Source organism: Mustelus asterias, chromosome 8 (genome assembly GCF_964213995.1).
Source record: "Mustelus asterias chromosome 8, sMusAst1.hap1.1, whole genome shotgun sequence".
Taxonomy (NCBI): Eukaryota; Metazoa; Chordata; class Chondrichthyes; order Carcharhiniformes; family Triakidae; genus Mustelus; species Mustelus asterias.
The window spans coordinates 125841286-125863156 of record NC_135808.1 but is presented as its reverse complement, the minus strand read 5'-3'; the positions used below and the strand labels follow the sequence as shown (position 1 = coordinate 125863156).

General features: G+C 41.3%; 1 protein-coding gene across 1 annotated transcript in view; it reads left to right on the top strand.

Moving 5' to 3' along the window:
• Nucleotides 1-21871, top strand: part of hs2st1a (heparan sulfate 2-O-sulfotransferase 1a) — a 205219-nt gene that overhangs the window by 146069 nt on the left and 37279 nt on the right. Inside the window, exons 2-3 of the mRNA XM_078218928.1 lie at nucleotides 3175-3410; nucleotides 4210-4295. Coding sequence (XP_078075054.1) covers nucleotides 3175-3410; nucleotides 4210-4295 — 322 coding nt within the window. The remainder of the gene's footprint in view (nucleotides 1-3174; nucleotides 3411-4209; nucleotides 4296-21871) is intronic.

The following is a 21871-nucleotide window of genomic DNA, read 5'->3' as shown; positions in this document are numbered from 1 at the left end:
CTGAGGAGGATAGCCATAGACTGCAGGAGGATATCAATTAACTAATCAGTTCTTTGGTGAACCGCTTGCAATGATATAGTGCTCTGGAGGATACTGTTCAATCTGAGTCATTCTCAATACAGATTTCAAACTGAAACAAGTAGGCTTTGGTCAACTATTGGTTCCCCAGCTTCTGAATAAATTAATTTTGGAATGAGGGCTTGTGATCTGGAGAACAAAGAAAATTACAGCACAGGAACCAGCCCTTCAAGCCTGCACTGACCATGCTGCCCGATTTAACTAAAACTCCCGACCCTTCCAGGGACCATATCCCTCTATTCCCATCCTATTCATGTATTTGTCAAGACACCCCTTAAAAGCCACTACCGTATCCGCTTCCACTCCCTCCCCCGGCAACGAGTTCCAGGCACCCACCACCGTCTGTGTAAAAAGAATCTGCCTCGTACATCTCCTTTAAACCTTGCCCCTCGCACCTTAAACCTATGCCCCCTAGTAATTGACTCTTCCACCCTGGGAAAAAGCTTCTGACTATCCACTCTGTCCATGCCTCTCATAATCTTGGAGGCTTCTATCAGGTCATCCCTCAACCTCCGTCGTTCCAGTGAGAACAAACCAAGTTTCTCCAACCTCTCTTCATAGCTAATGCCCTCCATACCAGGCAACATCCTGGTAAGTCTTTTCTTGATCAGAATTGAACACTATATTCCAAGTGCAGTCTAACTAAGGTTCTATAAAATGCATATAACCTGCAACATGACTTGCCAATTTTTAAACTCAATGCCCCGGGCGATTGAAGGCAAGCAAGTATGCCTTCTTGACTACATTCTCCATCTGCGTTGCCAGTTTCAGTGACCTGTGTACCTGTACACCCAGATCCCTTTGCCTATCAATACTCTTAAGGGTTCTGCCATTTACTGTATATTTTCTATCTGTATTAAACCTTCCAAAATGCATTACCTCACATTTGTCCGGATTAAACTCCGTCTGCCATCTCTCCGCCCAAGTCTCCAACCGATCTATATCCTGCTGTATGGTCCTCATCGCTATCCGCAAATCCACCAACCTTTGTGTCGTCCGCAAACTTATCAAACCATTTACATTTTCCTCCAAATCATTTATATATATATATATATATATATTACAAACAGAAGTGGAATTTCTTTCCATTTTTCCTTCTTCTTTACTGATCAGTTACCGCATTTGTACACCACTGGTTCACTGTTCATGCTGAATTCTCCTGGTCCAATTTTGGGGGAAATGCCTCTTTCTAACAGAGCAAGGTGATAAGAAGGGAATTTGTTTTGTATATTGAATCCGCAATCCTGCACCACCAGTGTTACATTAATACTATTCCAAAAACCACAGGAGCTACCTGTGTGACTTTGGAATGAAATTCTCCAGTTAGTTTCAAATTTGGGAGAGCTGGAATAATGTGAAATGCATATAACCTACCCAGAGTTTTTACCATTGTATTTGCACAAACTGGGTTAGAGTAAAGTAGGTAAACGTGACTTGATGCTTTGTGGTACTTTGAAAATATTAGTGTTCAGTGAAGCTGAACAAAGCCTTGGAAACCAGTTGCTTAAAACCTTGCTGTCATTCCAAATGAGAATGTGTGCTTCAACAATCTTGCGTTTAGTCAAAGTTAATACCATACATATATTCTTTACAGCAGTTTGAAAATTACAATAACAAGTTATAGGATGATTTGTTGGCAGAAATCTGGGCTTTGGTGACATGCTTTGTGCCAGAACTATGAGGCTTGCATTGAAACAAATTTGATGAAGAAATCCCTTGGTATTGGTACCACCTTGTAAAACAGCAGACCTTGTAGGTTAAAATGATGCATGACATTTTTGAAATCCTCAGCTTAATTGTGAACTAATCCAATCATGACTTTGCATTTTTGCCAATTTTCTACATCAGTTTTAATATTTTATAGGTTTTTCAGTTTCAATTCAAGTTTAAATCATATAAATAATAGTGTGACTTTTTGAGTTAAAGTAATCAAGAAGAAAATCCTTGGGTGATAGCTTCCATTTTAGAGATTACAGTTGCTACTGATGTTTCGCCATCTTACTTCAGTATTATTGACTCCTTAAACAAAGTTCCTTGATTTGAGTAATTACATTTACATTTAATTTGCACATAGCGGCTCCCATTAAAAATTTTGTTTAAAAATTTGTTTTGAACCTTTTAATTGGAATTGTTGGTTAATTTGAATTCAACTGTTGACTGGTTCAGGTCAGTAAAAGCTACTGTTTAAATTGAACTGGACCATATCAGCTAACCATTCTAGATTAAACAACTTCTCATTGATAATGAACTTGGAACCCATACTGATTCTAAATTGTGAATCAGCTGCTTCAAAAACTAGTTGTCTGGATTTTGTGTTAACAATGAAGGTGAGGGTGTTTATGTTCTCTGTACTTAAAAAAAAATCAAACAACAACTTCACATGAATCAAGAAAAATGAATAAATCCAGATGCTGCAACCCAAATTAGGTGCATTGGCCATGCTAAATTCTCCCTCAGTCTACTCGAACAGGCACTGAAGTGTGGTGACTAGGGGATTTTCACAATAACTTCATTGCAGTGTTAATGTAAGCCAACTTGTGACACAACTTTAAAATAATTACACTACTCCACTAGCTGCATTACAGCAAAATCTCTCCAATAGATATAGCATTGAAATATATTCAGTGGCGTGAAGCTGGGTATGTGCTCAATAGTAAACCATCACGTGCTGGAAAATGTTAAGGCTGATGCACTAAAGAGTAATTGAATTTCTGGCAGTGATAATTTGTGCCAAATTGCTCTGGCCCTGAAAATTTAATTTTACAAGTGTGGTGTCTTATTCCTTCAGAAGTTAATTAGTATTGCAAATTTTATTTTTTTAAAGCATTTCCTGCCTGCCATTTTCAACTTCCTTTCTCTTAATCTTATCTACCTTTCCCAATCTTTATTGCACATTCTGAACATAATTTGTAACCAATTTATAGTTTCTGCTTTATACTGCCTAATTTAGACTTTGCTTGTCTCAGTGAGATATTTCAGCACACATCTACTGTTTCTAGAGTAGCCGTTTTATCATAGTGTTTTATACAGAAGTCTTAGGATACCACTTCTTTGGTGTTGCTGGTCTGCCTTCAAGCCTGGATTTGTATTTTACAGAGAGAGCAATTGCACGACATGAAGTCAGAGAAATTGAGCAGCGTCACACGATGGACAACCCAAAGCAAGATGTCGGAGAAGAGCTGGATGACATAATCATCCTTTACAATCGTGTACCGAAGACTGCCAGCACTTCTTTCACAAACATTGCTTATGATCTGTGTGCAAAAAACAAGTACCATGTCCTGCATATCAACACAACCAAAAACAATCCTGTGATGTCTTTGCAAGATCAAGTGAGTGCTAATTCTTTGGATGTACTTCATTCTTTAATATTTTTGGAGCATTTGTTCAATTCTTATAGAATAAAACTTGTTCGTCAAGGTGCATGAAATTAAATATCTTGGAGTGAAGATCCCACAGTGTCTTTCCCAAAAGACGACGTATAGAAATTGTATTGCATTTTATCTGATTACGAGACAGGGCCACTCAACTATTCATCACCTGGAGTGCATTTCACTTCGTATGCTTCTTAACTAGGCTCATCAGATTTGAGCATCGATCATTGCAAAAATGAACAACACTCAAATTTTAGCAATATGTAGAATTTATTATCTTGAGTTGGAATTTATTTAAAGATTGGGGCCATAGGTATGTTTTGAAATTTGAATCTATTTCTTCCTCTTGTCAATTCACTTTGAGTACTAATTGCAGTCGATTGAAATCAAAAGTTATAATCTGATACAAGATAAATAGAGCAGTTCACCTAGATTTTACCTAAGAAACCTGTACGTTTTGCCTCTGCCAAAAATGCCTGCCTGTAAATTAATGGAACGTAGTATATTCAACCTCTATTTGACAAGCTAGAATATCATGATTAGTAGACAAAGAGTGGGATGCACAGTCAGGATTCTTGATTTCCCAGCAATATATGCTCCTTCACCAATTTATTGTTGCATTTTGTGCATTTTTCCCTTATTTATCAGTTCCCTCATCAGCCCAATAAAAAATTAAGATTGATTGGGCAAAATTCAGGATCAGTATGATTTGTATGTATAACCCAACTCACAAAAGTATAATCTTCTGTTATTTCAGGCTCGATTTGTAAAAAACGTTACTACATGGAAAGAAATGAAACCAGGATTTTATCATGGGCATGTAGCATATTTGGACTTCGCCAAGTAAGTGAATTGTTCACGGCTGTTGATTCTTTCATTATTCTCCAGATTGAATTCAAATAAAACAGTAGTCTTTACTGATCCGGACCCATTAGCAGTTGAATTCAAATTAACCAATAATTTAAATTAAAAGGTTTGAAACAAAATTTTAAACAAATTATTAATGGGAGCCATTATGTACAGTTTAAATTTAAATGCAAGTATTCAAATCAAGCAACTTTGCTTAAGGAGTCAACTATATTAAAGCGAGGTTTGTGAAATGAACATATATCAGTAGTGATTATCTGTAAATTTAGTACTGCTGATGCCCCGCACATAAATGCTTCTTAAGTAAAATATAATGCAAGTTAATTGTTTATGTTGAATAGAGAGAGTTTTGTTTTGCTACACTGCAGAATTATCTTAAAATTCTCAAAATGGAGTTGGAGAACCTAGTTAGCACCTTTTGTTTTCCAGAAAGACCCTTCTCATTAATGTTGTAATGACAACAACCTGACATCAAAAATGGATGAGCACACAGCAGCATAATTCTGTGCAGTAGCCCAAGTAGTTGAATGTAAATGTGTCAGTTGCCCTCTGGTGGTTAAGTCTCCATTTACCTCACTTACAACCTAGCTTTTGAAAACTGTTTCTGTGGATACTAATGTTTAAAGATAGGTTATGAGTTTGTGCATTCTATCTGTAAATGGCTTGGTCTTCCTTCAACAACAATCAGTGGAAAAGGGGAATAATGTTCACTCCCAAGAGTAATTATATTAAGTATAAAAACATGTTTGAGATTGATTTCCTTGGTCCTCCCCATTCTAAGGACTACAAATCAAGTTTTGGAGTTATTGTTAATGGGAAACCAGGCCATATTTAAAATTCATACTTTAGCATAAAATAATCCAAACAATTGTATGTAGCGGTATAGATGTCTAATGTAATGGGTGGAGAACTGGCTTGGCCATAGGAGACAGAGGGTAGTGGTCGAAGGGTCTTTTTCCGGCTGGAGGTCTGTGACCAGTGGTGTTCCGCAGGGCTCTGTACTGGGACCTCTGCTATTTGTGATATATATAAATGATTTGGAAGAAGGTGTAACTGGTGTAATCAGCAAGTTTGCGGATGACACGCAGATGGCTGGACTTGCGGATAGCGAAGAGCATTGTCGGGCAATATAGCAGGATATAGATAGGCTGGAAAATTGGGCGGAGAGGTGGCAGATGGAGTTTAATCTGGATAAATGCGAAGTGATGCATTTTGGAAGAAATAATGTAGGGAGGAGTTATACAATAAATGGCAGAGTCATCAGGAGTATAGAAACACAGAGGGACCTAGGTGTGCAAGTCCACAAATCCTTGAAGGTGGCAACACAGGTGGAGAAGGTGGTGAAGAAGGCATATGGTATGCTTGCCTTTATAGGACGGGGTATAGAGTATAAAAGCTGGAGTCTGATGCTGCAGCTGTATAGAACGCTGGTTAGGCCACATTTGGAGTACTGCGTCCAGTTCTGGTCGTCGCACTACCAGAAGGACGTGGAGGCGTTTGAGAGAGTGCAGAGAAGGTTTACCAGGATGTTGCCTGATATGGAGGGTCTTAGCTATGAGGAGAGATTGGGTAAACTGGGGTTGTTCTCCCTGAGAGATTGGGTAAACTGGGGTTGTTCTCCCTGGAAAGACGGAGAATGAGGGGAGATCTAATAGAGGTGTACAAGATTATGAAGGGTATAGATAGGGTGAACGGTGGGAAGCTTTTTCCCAGATCAGAAGTGACGTTCACGAGGGGTCACAGGCTCAAGGTGAGAGGGGCGAAGTATAACTCAGATGTCAGAGGGATGTTTTTTACACAGAGGGTGGTGGGGGCCTGGAATGCGCTGCCAAGTAGGGTGGTGGAGGCAGGCACGCTGACATCGTTTAAGACTTACCTGGATAGTCACATGAGCAGCCTGGGAATGGAGGGATACAAACGATTGGTCTAGTTGGACCAAGGAGCGGCACAGGCTTGGAGGGCCGAAGGGCCTGTTTCCTGTGCTGTACTGTTCTTTGTTCTTTGTAAAATAGTAGCTCAGACAAGTGTACAATATGACTTCACAGCTGCTGGGTCATTTACAATACACGGTAAATAGAAGTCTACTTTTTAAAAATAATATTGATGAGGAGCTTAAACTATTTTGATATTGGTAACAACGTTCCTGATTCTCAAGTATTTTCAAGGATGTTAATTTTTTTTGTCACTGCTTTCCCCCACCTATGCCATTCCCCCCCCCCCCCCCCCCCCCCCCCCCAAAACTGCTTAAATTAACTTTATTTTATTTGCAGCAAAAGCTGGAAAATCTCAACAGGTCTGGCAGCATTTGTGGAGAGAGAAACAAAGTTAACATTTCGGGTCCAATATGACTCAGTTTCGTAGTATTTTGCTTTTAATTTTATTTGCCCTTGGTAAAGTGGCTCGAAGCAATTGAAAAAGGTTACTCAAACCTTTAGTTAGTTGTATGATTTTTATTACTTATCACCGTTTGGCCATTAAAAAGCATTTTGATGTTGACAGAGCAATGGTGCACCATAGGAAAAAATGTTGGCATCATGCTGGTGAGCATTGGATGAAAACTCTTTTATATTCTCGACCCAGCTGATGTCTTGCAGCTATAAGTTTTCTGAATGTGTTGCAACAGCACTTATTTCTAAACATTTACTTGAACATGAATTAAACTTGGACGTGGATTACCATGTCACTTTCACTGAGTCCGTTTAGTTTCGATCAGACGGTTGATATTCTCACCATTGGACATCTGTACTCGGTGATTTTCATTGGCCAAGTTGAGAATGGAAGGACCAAATCATTGATTGCAGACTTTACAATTGAGAACGATATGTAGCCAGTCCTCATTTCATTGATGTATCTGTTCTTGCTCAAAGCTGCATTGTTATTGACTGCAGTCCAGCTCAACCTTTCCTGGTTGCACTATTAACTCTCCACTTATAGTCAGAGCATCTCTAGCAATCCACAACTTGTGCTCGACCCCCTTTTCTTCCTTCGCAGCAACATCGAGGCATTGGGTCAGGTTCCACTTGTATGCTGATGATGTCTATCTGTACACTATCACCAATCAATGTTTGGCCATTCACTGCGTCTTATCAGCAGACAGCTTGTTCACCATCCAATTACAGATGAGCTGCAATTTCCCTCAGTTACAACAGTGGTGGGCAATCTTCACTCGCGAGTGGGCTGCCTGAATGACCCTTCATTTCATTGGGGCCACAAGGTTGAAATCGGGCAGGTTCACTAACCGTAACCCAATGAATAAAATTAAATACTCACCGAGTATTTCAGAATGAGTTACAGAAAATACTTAATGGCTCCTATATTAATAGAACTGTCATCAACTTCAAATGGGAAAAACCAAATAAATGTTTACACTTGCCTTGGGTATATTACAGTTTACCGTGCTTATCAAACCTAGTGCCAGTTACCAACTAAAATTTATATTTAATTTCACGTGTTTTAGTATTTAATTTATTTAAATTTATCTTTATTTTAATTATTAAACCATACTGCTCCCAATAAGCTTTACAAGAACTTTATTATGAAGAAGAAGTTACCAATAGATTGTGCCAATATTTAGAAGATAAATGAGGAAACCAAATAAAATACTGACCAACCAATCGCATTACACTAAGTCTTGCTCTTTTATCCTCCTGGCTTCACTCCCAGTCGCCTTTTTCTCCCGCTCTTTTATCTCCTTGGACTGCTCTCTGCACAGTGGTTAACACTGCTGCCTCACATTGCCAGGGACCCAGGTTCAATTCCTGGCTTGGGTCACTATCTGCACATTCTCCCTGTGTCTGTGTGGGTTTCCTCCGGGTGCTCCGGTTTCCTCCCACAGTCCGAAAGACGTGCTGGTTGGATGCATTAACCACGCCAAATTCTCCCTCAGTGTACTCAAACAGGCGCCGGAGTGTGGCTACTGGGGGATTTTCACAATAACTTCATTATAACTTCGTTCTCCCTATGTTTGTGTGGGTTTCGTCTGTGTGGGTTTCCTCCGCGTGCTCCGGTTTTCTCCCACATTCTGAAAGACGTGCTGGTTAGGTGCACTGACCCGAACAGGCGCCAGACTGTGGCAACTAAGGGAATTTCACAGTAACTCCATTGCAGTGTTAATGTAAACCTACTTGTGATTAAAACCATTAAACTTTAAACTTTCTTCCGTGCACTCTTTTATTCTCCTGGGTTCACACTGGCTTTTTCTCGCGCCCTTTAATCTCTCTGGCTCCACTCTGTCTTGCTTTTTCTCATACTTGTTCATCTCTTGGCTCCGCTGTCACTCTCTCAACAGAATGTGTCATGGGCCGCACTCAGAACCCTGATGGGCCATAACTTGCTTACCGCTGGGGTACAAATTAGGAAGACTGAAACCATTAACTTCTATCCTTGCCCACAAACTCACGACCAATTCCAGCCCCCGTCCCCAAACACTGTCTGTAATTGAACCACATGTCTGCAGCCTTGTCTTCCTCTTGGTTCCATGTCCTCTCCATCACAAAAACTGTCTACATTCACCTCTGACGTATCTCCAATCTTCTCCCCTACCTCAGTATATCCTGCTGAAACCTTCAGAGATGCTTTTGTTACCTCCCAGACTTCATTATTCCAATGCACTCCCAGTAGGGTGGCCTTCACCCACACCTCACCTACACCAAGCCTCCATAAACATCTACAGTGTTCATTGTGTCAATTGAAGTTAAGTACATACAGGAGGAGGGCATTAATTGGATTTTTACTTCAGTGCTTATTGAGACAGAAGATATATACCTGCAATAGTTCTATGAATAAATCGGTTCAAAATAAAGACTGGCTCTGGTGTCTTCTTTCAATTGTCAGGAATATAACAAACTTATCCAAAACTCTGCTGCTTGTACCCGATCTCATAACAATTTCTACTCATTCATCACTCCATGATCACTGACCTACCTCCCTTTCCATTTTTTGAAACCAACTTAAACCCCACTGCTTTTCCATAATTGTGCCACAGTCCCTGAAATCTCGTGGTTCATTATTGATTTTTTTTGTCTGCATAAGTTTCTGTTAAGTGCAATTTTTCTCTTTCCTGTAGAAGATAATCTTTTTGTCTTTTACATTTGGTGTTCTTGCATCCAAACTGTTCTGCTTTATTCTTTTTCCTTATTTGTATTGCACTGTGGTACAAATTTCCTTGGAGAGCTTCAGCCAAATTGCAAACCATTTCTTGGAATTGATTTTTGTCTGCTCAAGTTTGCAGATTTGGGATGCATCAGCGCCCCCACAGGGAAGTGAAGGAACCGCATCTGTTCACAGCAGCAAATGGCTTTGGAATGGCAGCTGCAGATTGGCGCAGAGAATGGCATTGAGTTGAGATGGAGGCAGCCGCTGCTTTGAAGCTGCTCCCTGAGAGTGAGCGAGTGGGGCAAAAGGAGAAGCAATTCCCCATCAGTGTGTGGACAGCCTGAGAAGAAGTGCCTCTTGAGGAACAGTGCTGCTTTCGCTGGCCACACCGAAGTTAAAGGCCCTGACTTAGTTCCGCTCTCCCACACTCCCATGTTATTGGGCAAGGAAGGGGTGGAGGAGGGGGATAGGGGCTGGGTGGGGGATAAGCGGAGTGGAATTGGCTTAATAACAATAACAAAGGTTCCAGTTACCCACAGAATATCCATTGGACGCGCAAGGTGAGAAGTGTGTGAGACTCATTTTAAATAGCACTGCTTGTGCAGTATTTTCACTACGGAGAAAGGTGATGTAGGTATAGAAAGAAGAGAGGGGGATGATGATAGAGTTGAACAAACTAGCATTGGGAGTGTGAAGATTTTAGTGGTTTCAGCACCAAAGCAATGGATCAATCCTCACACCCAGACGAGATATATTCCAGACTGCTGTGTAAGGCAAGGGAGGAGATTGCAGAGGCTCTGACACTAATTTTCAAATCATTTTTGGCCACTGGAGAGATGCCAAATGATTGGAAGACAGCTAATGTAGTAGCATTATTCATGAAAGGAAGGAGGGAAAAAACAAGCTAGTGTGTCTAACATCAGTGGTAGGGAAATTATTGGAAAAAATTCTGAGGGACAGAATTAATCTCCACTTGGAGAGGCAAAGATTAGTCAGAGACCATGTCTAACAAATTTGATTGAATTTTTCGACTTGGTGATGAGGTGTTAAGATGAGGGCAATGCAGCTAATGTTGTCTACATGGAATTCAGTAAGGCTTTTGACAAGGTCCTGCGCAGAAATGAGATAAAGCTCTTGGGGCTAAAGAGATAAAGGGATATGGGGGTTGGGGGGGGTGGTCGAGAGAGCGATTTAATCGTAGAAATATATAGAAATGTAGAAAATAGGCACAGGAGTAGGCCATTCGGCCCTTCGAGCGCTCTTCAACATTCAGTATGATCTTGGCTGATCATCGAACGCAATAGCCTGATTCCATCTCTTTCCCCCCCCCCAATCCCCCATTTCCCTTGATCCATTTCACCCAAAGAGATCCAACTCCTTGAAAACATACAATGTTTTGGCCTCAACTTCTTTCTGTGGTAGCGAATTCCACAGGCCTACCACTCTCTGGGTGAAGAAACTTAGACCATAATAAAATTTCTCCTCATCTCAGTCCTGAAAGGTTTACCCAGTACCCTAAGACTATAACCCCTGGTTCTGGACTTCCCACCTTTGGGAACATCCTTCCTGCATCTACCCTGTTTAGTCCTGTTAGAATTTTATAAGTTTCTATGAGATCTCTCTCTCCCCCCCTCCCCCCGCGCCCCTCATTCTTCTGAACTCCAACGAATATAATCCTAAATAACTCAATCTCTTCTCAAACCTCAGACCCGCCATCCCAGGAATTAGTTTGGGAAACCTTCACTGCACTTTCTCTACAGCAAGAGCACCCTTCTCCGATAAGGAGACCAAAGCTGCACACACTGATGCAAGTGTGGTCTCATCAAGGCCCTGTATAATTGGAGCAAGACATCCTGTACGTGTACGCGAATCCTCTCGCAAAGATGGCCAACCTACCATTTGTTAGCTTTACTGCCTGCTGCACCTGCATGCTTACCTTCAGTGACACGAGTATGACAACACCCAGGTCTCATTGCACATTCCCCTCTTAATTTCTAGCCATTCACATAATAATCTGCCTTCCTGTTTTTGCTACCAAAGTAGATAACCTCACATTTATCCACATTATACTACATCTTTCATGCATTTGCCCACTCGCTCTGCTTGTCCAAATCATCTCTGCATCCCCCTCACAGCTCACCCGCCCACCCAGCTTTGTGTCATCTGCACATTTCGCGATATTGCATTTAGTTCCCTCATCTAAATCATTAATAGATATTGCAAACAGCTGGGGTCCTAGCATTGGGCCCTGTGGTACCCCACTGGTCACTGTCTGCCATTTGGAAAAAGACCCGTTTATTCCTATTCTGCTTCCTGTCTGCCAACCAGTTTTCTATCTATCTCAGTGCACTATCCCCAATCCTATGTGCTTTAATTTTACAAGCTAACCTCTTATGTAGGACTTTGTCAAAAGCCTTCTGAAAGTCCAAATAAACCACATCCACTGGCTCCCCCTCATCAATTCTACTAGTTACATCCTCAAGGAATTCCAGTAGATTTGTCAAGCATGATTTCCCTTTCCTAAATCCATGCTGACTCTGTACAATCCTGGCACTGTTTTCCAAGTGCTCTGCTATTAAATCTTTGGTAGAGGTGAAAATTCTGGAGTCCATTATCAATATCAGGCTGACTGGTCTATAATTCCCCGTTTTCTCTCGACCTCCCTTTTTAAATAGTGAGATTGCATTAGCTAACCTCCAATCTGTTGGAAATGTTCCAGAGTCTATAAAATCTTGGGAGATGACCACCAATGCATCCACTATTTCTGGGGCCACTTTCTTAAGACTCTGGGATGTAGATTATCAGGCCAAGGATGTATCGGTCTTCAATCCCATCAATTTCCCCAACACCATTTCCCTGTTAATACTGATTTGCTTCAGTTCCTCCCTCTGAGTAAACCCTGTTGTTCCCCAGCATTTCTGGTGCATTATATGTGCCCTCCTCTGTAAAGACAGAACCAAAGTATGTTGGTCAGCTTTTTCGTTGCTCCACATTATAAGTTCCCCTGCTTCTGACTCCCAAGACCTAGATTTGTCTTCACCAATCTTTTTCTCTGTACGTACCTATAGAAGCTTCTGCAGTCAGGTTTTATGTTCCCTGCAAGCTTATTCCCACACTCTCTTTTCCCCATCTTAATCAATCCCTTTGTCCTCCTTTGCTGAATTCTAAACTGCTCCCAATCCTCAGGTCTGTTTTTCTGGCAGATTTGTATGCCTCTTCCTTGAATCTAATACCATCTCTAATTTCCTTTGTAAGCCATGGGTTTGGCCACCTTTTCCTGTTTTACTTTGGCACCATGTGCTTTCTGAATGTTTGTCATTTCCTATCCACTGTCATACCTTTTAGTAACATTTCCCAATCCATCATAGCCAACTCACGCCTCATACCATTATAATTTCCTTTTAGATTCAGAACCCTCGTCTCAGTATCAACTACTCACTCTGCACCTTGATAAAAAATTCTATTATATTATGGTCACTCATCCCGAAGAAAGATCTCACAACGAGATTGCCAGTTACTCCTTTTGCATTACCCATCCTCGGATGGCTTTGTCTCTAGTTGGTTCCTCAACATATTGGTCCAAAAAACCACCACATATACATGCCAGGAATTCCTCCTCTACAGTGCTGTGACTAATTTGATTTGCCCAATCTATATGCAAATTAAAGTCACCCATAATTACAGATGTTCCTTTATCTCGAATTTCCTGTTTAATGTCATTTCCAACATCACTACAGTTTGGGGTTCTATATACAACATCCATTAACATTTTTTGCTCCTTAGTGTTTCTCAGCTCTACCCATACAGATTCCACATCGTCGGAGCTAATATTTTTCCTCACCATTATGTTAGTTTCCTCTTTAACCAGAAATCCACTACCACCTCCTTTTTGTCTATCCTTCCTAAATACTGAATAACCCCGGATGTTCAATTCCCATACCTGGTTACCTGCAGCCATGTCTCCGAAATCCCGACTAGGCCATATCCATTTACATTTGTTTGTGCAATTAATTCATCCACTTTATTGTGAATGCTCCACGCATTTAGGCACAAAGCCTCAAGGCTTATCTTTTTAAATTACTGGTCCCGTTACCACTACTTTTCACTGTGGCCCTGTTTGACTCTAGTTCTTGATTTCTCTGCCTATCACTTTTCTTATTCTCCTTTCTGTCATTTGTTCTTATCCTTGATTTCCCCCTCCTTGGATTCCTTGCTGATATCCCATTCCCCTGCCATTTTAGTTTAGTTTAAAGTCTCCCCAGCCACTCTAGCAATTACTCCCCCCAGGACATCAGTCCCAGTCCTGCCCAGGTGTAACCCGTCCTGTTTGTACTGGTCCCAATGTCCCAGGATCTGAAACCCTCCCCCTCTCACCATTTCTTCAGACATGTATTCATCCAATATACCCTGCTGTTTCAGCTCTAACAAGCATGTGGCACTGATAGTAATCCTGAGATCACTACCCTTTGAGGTTCTACTTTTCAACTTACTTCCTAGCTCCCTATAAACCTTTAGGACTTCATGTCATTTTTTCAACCTATGTCATTTGTACCAATGTATACCGTGACCACTGGATGTTCACAGAATATAAACCACAAAAAAGACTTTACAAATTATAAACGATAAAAGTAAATACTTATCTGACCTCACCCACTACTTACCAATCAGCTCTCTCCCTTGTCGCCTCTCCTCCTACAGCAGGGCAAGACCACTCATCTGAATATCTAATACATGCAGAAGTGTCTTATATTGTTTAGCAGTCTGTCAGTTAGGTTATTAAATAATCCACAGAGCTGGTAAACTTCTGACTGTTCACCAAGCCAGGAGTACAGTATTGTCTTTTGGGGGCGGCACAGTAGCACAGTGGTTAGCACTGCTGCTTCGCAGCTCCAGGGACCTGGGTTCAATTCCCGGCTTGGGTCACTGTCTGTGTGGAGTTTGCACATTCTCCTCGTGTCTGCGTAGGTTTCCTCCGGCTGCTCCGGTTTCCTCCCACAGTCCAAAGATGTGCGGGTTAGGTTGATTGGCCATGCTAAAAATTGCCCTTAGTGTCCTGAGATGCGTAGGTGAGAGGGATTAGTGGGTAAAATATGAAGGGATGTGGGGGTAGGGCCTGGGTGGGATTGTGGTCGGTGCAGACTCGATGGGCCGAATGGCCTCTTTCTGTACTGTAGGGTTTCTATGATTCTATGATTATTTGGGGCGGATACAAAGAGATCAAGTCCATTGATGTGTCTACCCTCCATTGATGAAATAGACTTGTTGGCAGTCACTAAGGTCATGAAGTGGTTGAATGATAAACATGCATCCTTACCCAGTTTGGCTTATTTGTGACTCCAGTCCTACTCCAACATTATTAACTCTAAACTTCTCTTGGAAATGGCCCAGCAAACCCAGTTATGTCAAACTACTAGAAAGAAAAATGAGAAGAAAACAGTATTAAGTTAGGTTTCAAAACAGGATGCAATGAAGGCATACACAGCACAGTTAACCTCTGTGAAGTCTTCCCCATGATTTAATCGAGGAATAGATTAACAGTCATACTTCAGAATCATGCCCATTAGCCAACGTTTTAGGTCTTCCTAGCAAGTCTTGTCCCAGGACAGATGAAACTGATTGGAGATACAGTGCTATATACAGTTGTTGCTGGTCTGAGTTTGTAGCAGTTGGCAAGAATATCCAGATGAGAGTGGGATCTCTTCTTGACTTCATCCTCATCAATCTGCCTCTGTAGTTTCAACTGTTTGTCAAAGTCTTGACCAATCCTTATGGAGACCAAATTCTCACTTCATACTGAGGGTTCCCGCCATTGCATCACGTGGAACTACCACCATGCTAGTGAGTTAGGTCAACAAAAGAGTTAGCAACTCAAAACTGGACATCCATAAGGCTCTGGGGAAGGGGTATGGGGCCATCAACATCAGCAGAATTGTGTCCCATCAGAATCTGTAACTGCGTAGCTTGGTGTATCTCGCTCTTCACCAAGCTATTTACCATCTCTGTTTCACTGTGGTGTGTAGCAAAGCATGTCAGGAATCAGGAATGGTGTCACATATAGGAGAAAATAAGATGTCAACCTGGTGAAGATGTGACAGAATTACATGCCATATTAAACAGGAAAAGCTGCATGCTGTAGACAGAACATAGTAATTCCACAATCAATGAACTTGGGTCAAAACTCTGTCCCTGCTCATCCTGTCATGAATGGAGATAAACAATTCGGCCACTAACTAGAGGATGAGGCTTCATAAACAATCTCATTAGATTAATTGAATTGATTAATCTGAATTTTATCGATTCAGTTGTTATAGAAATCAGTTTGTTTTACTAATATCAAAAACTGAAAGTAAATCTGTATGCTTACAAGTAAGATATCCCCCACCCCCCGTCCAAATCATGGAGACTCAATCATGAACCAGTCCAGGTGAGTTCGCAGTCTGGAATATAAAATAATTACTAAAATGCACTTTAAATCCATCCTGAGGAACAGTTGCAGAAAAATGTCAGATGCTTGCTCTGAACCCTTCAATTCTGAGCTTATTGTCAATTGATGTGTGTGTGTCATACACTACTGCACCAGCAGATGGCAGGGTTGTACCACATTAACTTCATTGTGGCTAGGACGTTAAAACTTCCTTTTGATAAGGAATAAAATTTTATATGGTCTCCGACATCATGTCTGCAAGCAGGTCCTTTGATTCTTAATTTGCATTGAACCAGCAATACACCCTGCTTGCTTTGGCTGGCAAAACCCGAATGATGTAACACCAACTCGAGCCCTGTAATCATACAATAAATTCATAATGTGCCGATATTGGCACTGGCTCCTGCGTTATTACACTACTTTTCCATGTTTCACACCAGATGTTTTAAATCATCTAGCTCAATATATATGTCTGTGACTTCTGTACTTCCTCCTTTGCTAACAGTCATTTACCTACGCCAAAACACTAACCTGTGATTACACCAAATGTTGCAAGCATCATCCATGACCGTGGTGGTAACAGAATGCAAAAGACAGAGCGGAATCATTTGCAACCAAACTGCAGCAAGAAATGCAAAATGGAAGATCCTTCTTGTCCTCCTCCTGTGATCCGCGCTCTCGGCTCTTGAACAAGAACTGAATTGTAGAGGCAAGGTGGAAGTGACTGCTCTTGACATCAAGGTAGCATGCGACAGAATGTGGCACTAAGGAGCCCTGTTAAAACTCAAGTCAGTGGAGATCAAGGAGAAAGCTCTCAGTGGCTAATGTTGTACCTGGCCCAAAGGAAAGAAATGGATGCCAAGCATCTCGGCCCCAAGACATCACTGCAAGTGTTCCTTCAGGGAGAATCCTGGGATCCAACCAGCTTTGACCATCGTAACATCCTTAACAAGCTGAATTTGTTCACTAATGATTGACAATGTTTAGTTCCATTTGCAGTTTGGCAGGTAATGAAGTAATTGATGCCTGCGTGCAGCAAGATCTGTAAAATATCCAGACTTGGACTGATATCTGGAAAGTAACACTTGTTCCACACAAGTCCCAGGCAATGAGAGTTGCTAATGAGAGACCCTCACCGTTTCTGGCATTCAATTCCATCACTGAGTTCCCTCATACTCGGGATGACATTGACCAAAACTGAACTGGCCGAGCCACATAAATGCTGTGGATACTGGAGTAGGAAGTCTCACAACACCAGGTTAAAGTCCAACAGGTTTATTTGGTAGCACAACGGATGAATGAACACCGCTCGACAATCACCAGGCAGGAGTGTTCTCTTCCTGTTGGGGAACACTTCAGCAGTCACAAGCATTCAGCCTCTGATCTTCAGGTAAGCGTTCTCCAAGGCGGCCTTCACGACACACGACAACACAGAATCGCTGAGCAGAAACTGACAGCCAAGTTCCGCACACATGAGGACGGCCTCAACCGGGGTCTTGGGTTCATGTTACACTATCTGTAACCCCCACGACTTGCCTGGGCTTGCAAAATCTCACGAACTGTCCTAGCTGGAGACAATACACATCTCTTTAACCTGTGCTTAACCCTCTCTCCACTCACATTGTCTGTACCTTTAAGACTTGATTACCTGTAAAGACTCGCATTTCAACCATTATTTCATAAATTGAGTTTGTGTCTATATATGCCCAGTTTGTGAACACAAGCCTTCACTCGCCTGAAGAAGGAGCGACACTCCGAAAGCTTGTGCTACCAAATAAACCCTGTTGGACTTTAACCTGGTGTTGTGAGACTTCTTACTGTGCTTACCCCAGTCCAACGCCGGCATCTCCACATCATTGATACTGGAGTAGGCCAAAGACAGAGTATTCCATAGTTGCAGCAACACTGAAGAAGCTTGGTACCATCCTGGTTGATCAGCACTTCATCAAGTAGCCTGAACATCCAATTACTCTGGCTGCAGTGCGTACTATCTACAACACGCATTTCAGCAACTTGACTGAAGCTCACAAACCTGTAACCTTTATCACCCAGAAAGACAAATAAAGCAGATACCTGGGGATAATACTGCCAGCATCTTTCCTTCCAAATTGTTCACTCTTTCCCTGTGGCAATAAAGGAATCTGCTCCAATTCAAGATCCCGAAATTCCCTCCAGCATTGTGGAAGGACTTGAACCACACAGTGCAGCAGCTCTTCTTTCCCAAGATTAATGTAGGTTGTGTAACAAATGCTAAAAGTTGCCAGCAATTTCCCATTTGCTGAAAAGAAATTAGTTTTTAAAGTGTTGTTCTTTTAGCTCAGTGGACCTCTCTGGTCCACGTATTGGTTTGTCCTGCTGGAGATGATTAGTTAATTTTGACCTTCCATCACCAGGTGTGTCTTCTTCCTTTTTAGGTTATTTTTTCCTTGCGGAATATTTGTTCTTTTGTCATGAGACCATTGAAAAATACTGCTTTATGCCCTTGCTGAGCAGTCAGATGGTAGGAACTCTCTGAGAAGCACAACTAACTATAGAATGTATGCATCTGGTGTATTACAACCTTTGTTGAGATTTTAAGTTTATTCAAGGCCCAATGGATCTTCTGTTTTGTTCCTTCAACTTCAGTAGGAGGGAGCGAGACCCAAGGGTATTTAACTGGGTTACGAGGCCTGCTCAGCCTCTGAATGAAGAGTTGAGATTAACCAGGATAATTGACTTCTCCTTGGTAGACTTTTCAACTGCTACTTAACTAAACTGTAGTTTCTTGGATCTTGTAAAGGTCGGGTGTAACTCCTTCATAAACATTATTTCACCACAAGAGAATAGGAGTGGGAGTTTGTGACGCTTTGATACTGAAGTCTAAATGAGGCGATTAAAGTTTTAAGCATTCACTATAATAAGAAAAACATGTAATTCTGGTGGTTATACAAAAAATATAAAGCACAAGCTAGATAAATCCTGAAAAAATAACTAGTTCTTATTTCTATAAGAGAACCCTAGGTTTGCACCCTAGGTTAGGCTATACTTCTTACAGATATTGCGTTTCAGAAGGAAGTAGAGATATCCATCAAAGGTTAAAGTAATATTACCTCAGTCCCTGAATAGATGAGAGTTGTCAGGTTCAGAACTGGTCTGAAGTCAATTTATGAGACTGCAGGTTAGGTTGATTAGCCATGCTAAATTGACCCGAGTGTCAGGGGGAATTAGCAGGGTAAATATGTGGGGTTAAGGGAATAGGGCCTGGGTGGGATTGTGGTTGCTGCAGACTCGATGGGCCGAATGGCCTCCTTCTGCATTGTAGGGATTCTGTGATTTTATTCTATGATTCTAACCAATCTGAAAGTTTGAATTTGGGTTGCGATATTTAGAATGAATTTTGGGGTTGTATAATTAACGGTGACATAAAAGATATTCATTTGATCGATAATAGACACTCCTATTTGGTGAAAGGGCTGCCTATTACAATGAGGGTGTCCATTAAATTTCTAGGAAATACTAATTTGAGTTTATTCCTGAAGACCGGACTTTATGTAGCAGTCATGTTGGTCAGTGTTGCTTAATCATGGTGCAGTGTTGAGTAAGATGATAAGACTTGAGGCATGGTATTCTTTCATCTGATTGAGGTTTTAATTATCAGGGTAACATTGTGCGTGCTAATGTAATAGCGAGTAACCATAGAATACCAATTTTTAGGTATATTTATTTATTATCATTGAATTCACTGTTGTGAAGGGAGTTCATCTTGACTTTATTGAAAGCTAGTTTTGATTCTGGTTCAAGTGTTTTACTGTGAATTTTCCCAAAGTAGTTTTTAACCTAATGTTCCTCTACACACAGCAAAATATAACCTGTAGTGATGCTATTGTTGAAGTAAGCAGGAAGTGCTATTATAAATTTGAGTCTGAAGTTCTTCCTCAGATGACTTTAAGGGAGTGACGAACACCATTGATTCTGTGTTCATTCATATTACCTTGTTTCTGCTTGCTGGATAGCATGGCCAGAGTAACAGTGGTATCCCCTTGTGTGAACTGGATCGCCATGTAATTTTTAGATGCACTTCAATCTCTGTGGATGGACTAAACAAACACTTGGTAAGAAGGTTATACACAAGTTGCTCAGCTGCTTTATTTCACAGTGAATTGATGTAACTAATTATAATCAAATTCACTTCAGCTTCAGTTGGCTTAAATTGAGATTGCGCAATAATGCAAAACAGTGAATGTTTCTCCCCATCAGAAGGTTATCTGGTTTGACTTGAAATAAATAATTCTTTCCTGCATTTTATCCTTCTGGCAGCTATTTACTGCCTGACTCGCTCACAAACCTCTCTTAACTGACTGTGCCCATAATGTTTGATTTCTTGCTTTTCCCAGCCAGAAAGGGAAAAGCTTGCCAGAGCGTTTTCCAAGCACCGAGGATCAGCAACTCCTTAACAGAGAGAGTGAGAGGTGATGACCGATTACTGGGACAATCTAACTAATTTCTTTGCATTTACAGCGTGAATACCAAAAGCAGTTAATTTGCAAATTAACCATTGGATGCCTCAAACCTCAGTTCTTGTTACTAATATGAATTATGCTTTTACAATACAGGCAGTGGCATTGTCACTTGACTTTTAATCCAGAGATCCATGATAATGCACTGGGGATCTAGGTTTAAATCCCATGACGTAGATGGTGGAATTTAACAACTCAATGAAAAATATCTGGAATTAAAAGTCTAACAATAACGATGAAACCATTGTCAATTGTGTAAAAACCCATCTAGTTCACTTATGAAACCTGCTGTCCTTAGCTGGGCTGGCCTCCATGTGATTCCAGACCCACAGCAATGTGGTTGACTCTTAAATGCAAGCCACTCAGTTGTATTCAACCGCAACAAATGGAACAAAAAGGAACACCCGGAATTAACCTAGGGAGTGGAAACGACAAAGGCAAGCCCAGTCTTGTTGACCCTGCAAATTCCTCCTTGCAGTTTCTTGGGGCTTGAGAGAGCTGTCTCACAGACTAGTCAAACAACAGCTTGACATAGTCATACTCACGGAAACATACCTTACACATCATGTCCTGGACACCATCATCGACATTGCTGGGTATGTCTTGTGTCACCGGCACAGTGGCATACAGTCAGGAGAAAGCTACTCTGGGGAGTCCTGAACATCGACTCTGGACCTTTTAAGTCTCATGGTATTAGGTAAAACGGACCTGAGGGTTCATGTGCATAGATCTTCTGAGGTGGCAGGATATATTGAGAGTGTAGTTCCTGAAATAAATGGGCTCTTGGGACTTCACAAATTGAAGTATTGAGTACAAAGACAGGGAAGTTGTACTGAACATTTATAAAGCTCTGGTTTGGCCACAGCTAGACAAATGTGTCCTGCTCTGGTCACCACACTTAAGGTCCTTGAGATTTACGAGAATGGTTCCAAACACAAGGCATTTCCATGACAAGGTTAAGTAAGAAAACCTTGGTTCTTGGAGCAAAGGTGACTGATGGGAGATTTGATAGAGGTGCACAAGATTATAAAATTATGACACGGTTTATCTGAAGTAGACCAGGCTTGTCCAACCCTTGCATGCGAGCTAGTGGCCCCTGGAGCCAACAGATTTAAGGTTTAGGGCAGGGGAGGATGTGAGCAAGAACTTTAATTACATAGCACATGGTAGTGCCTGGAACTTGCTGCCTACAAGGCAATCAATTTCACAGTAACTTCATTGCAGTGTTAATGTAAGCCTTACTTGTGACTAATAAATAAACTTTAATTTTAATCAGTGATTTCAAAAGGAAATTGGATGGGCATTTGCAGGAACTGGACTTTCCGGGCTATGAGATAGAGCGGGAATGGGGTTGACTGGGTTCCTCAGTTGGCATGACTAGGAAGAGACAAAATTGTTACCACCTCTGCCATATTGACACTCTTTGAGGTATCAAGCACCATATCCATTGTTCAAAATAGTGAGAGAGTATATACCAGATCCCTCAGTGAGTAAATCAACACCACCTTATCAGCTGTAAAAAAAAAGCTATTTCAGCA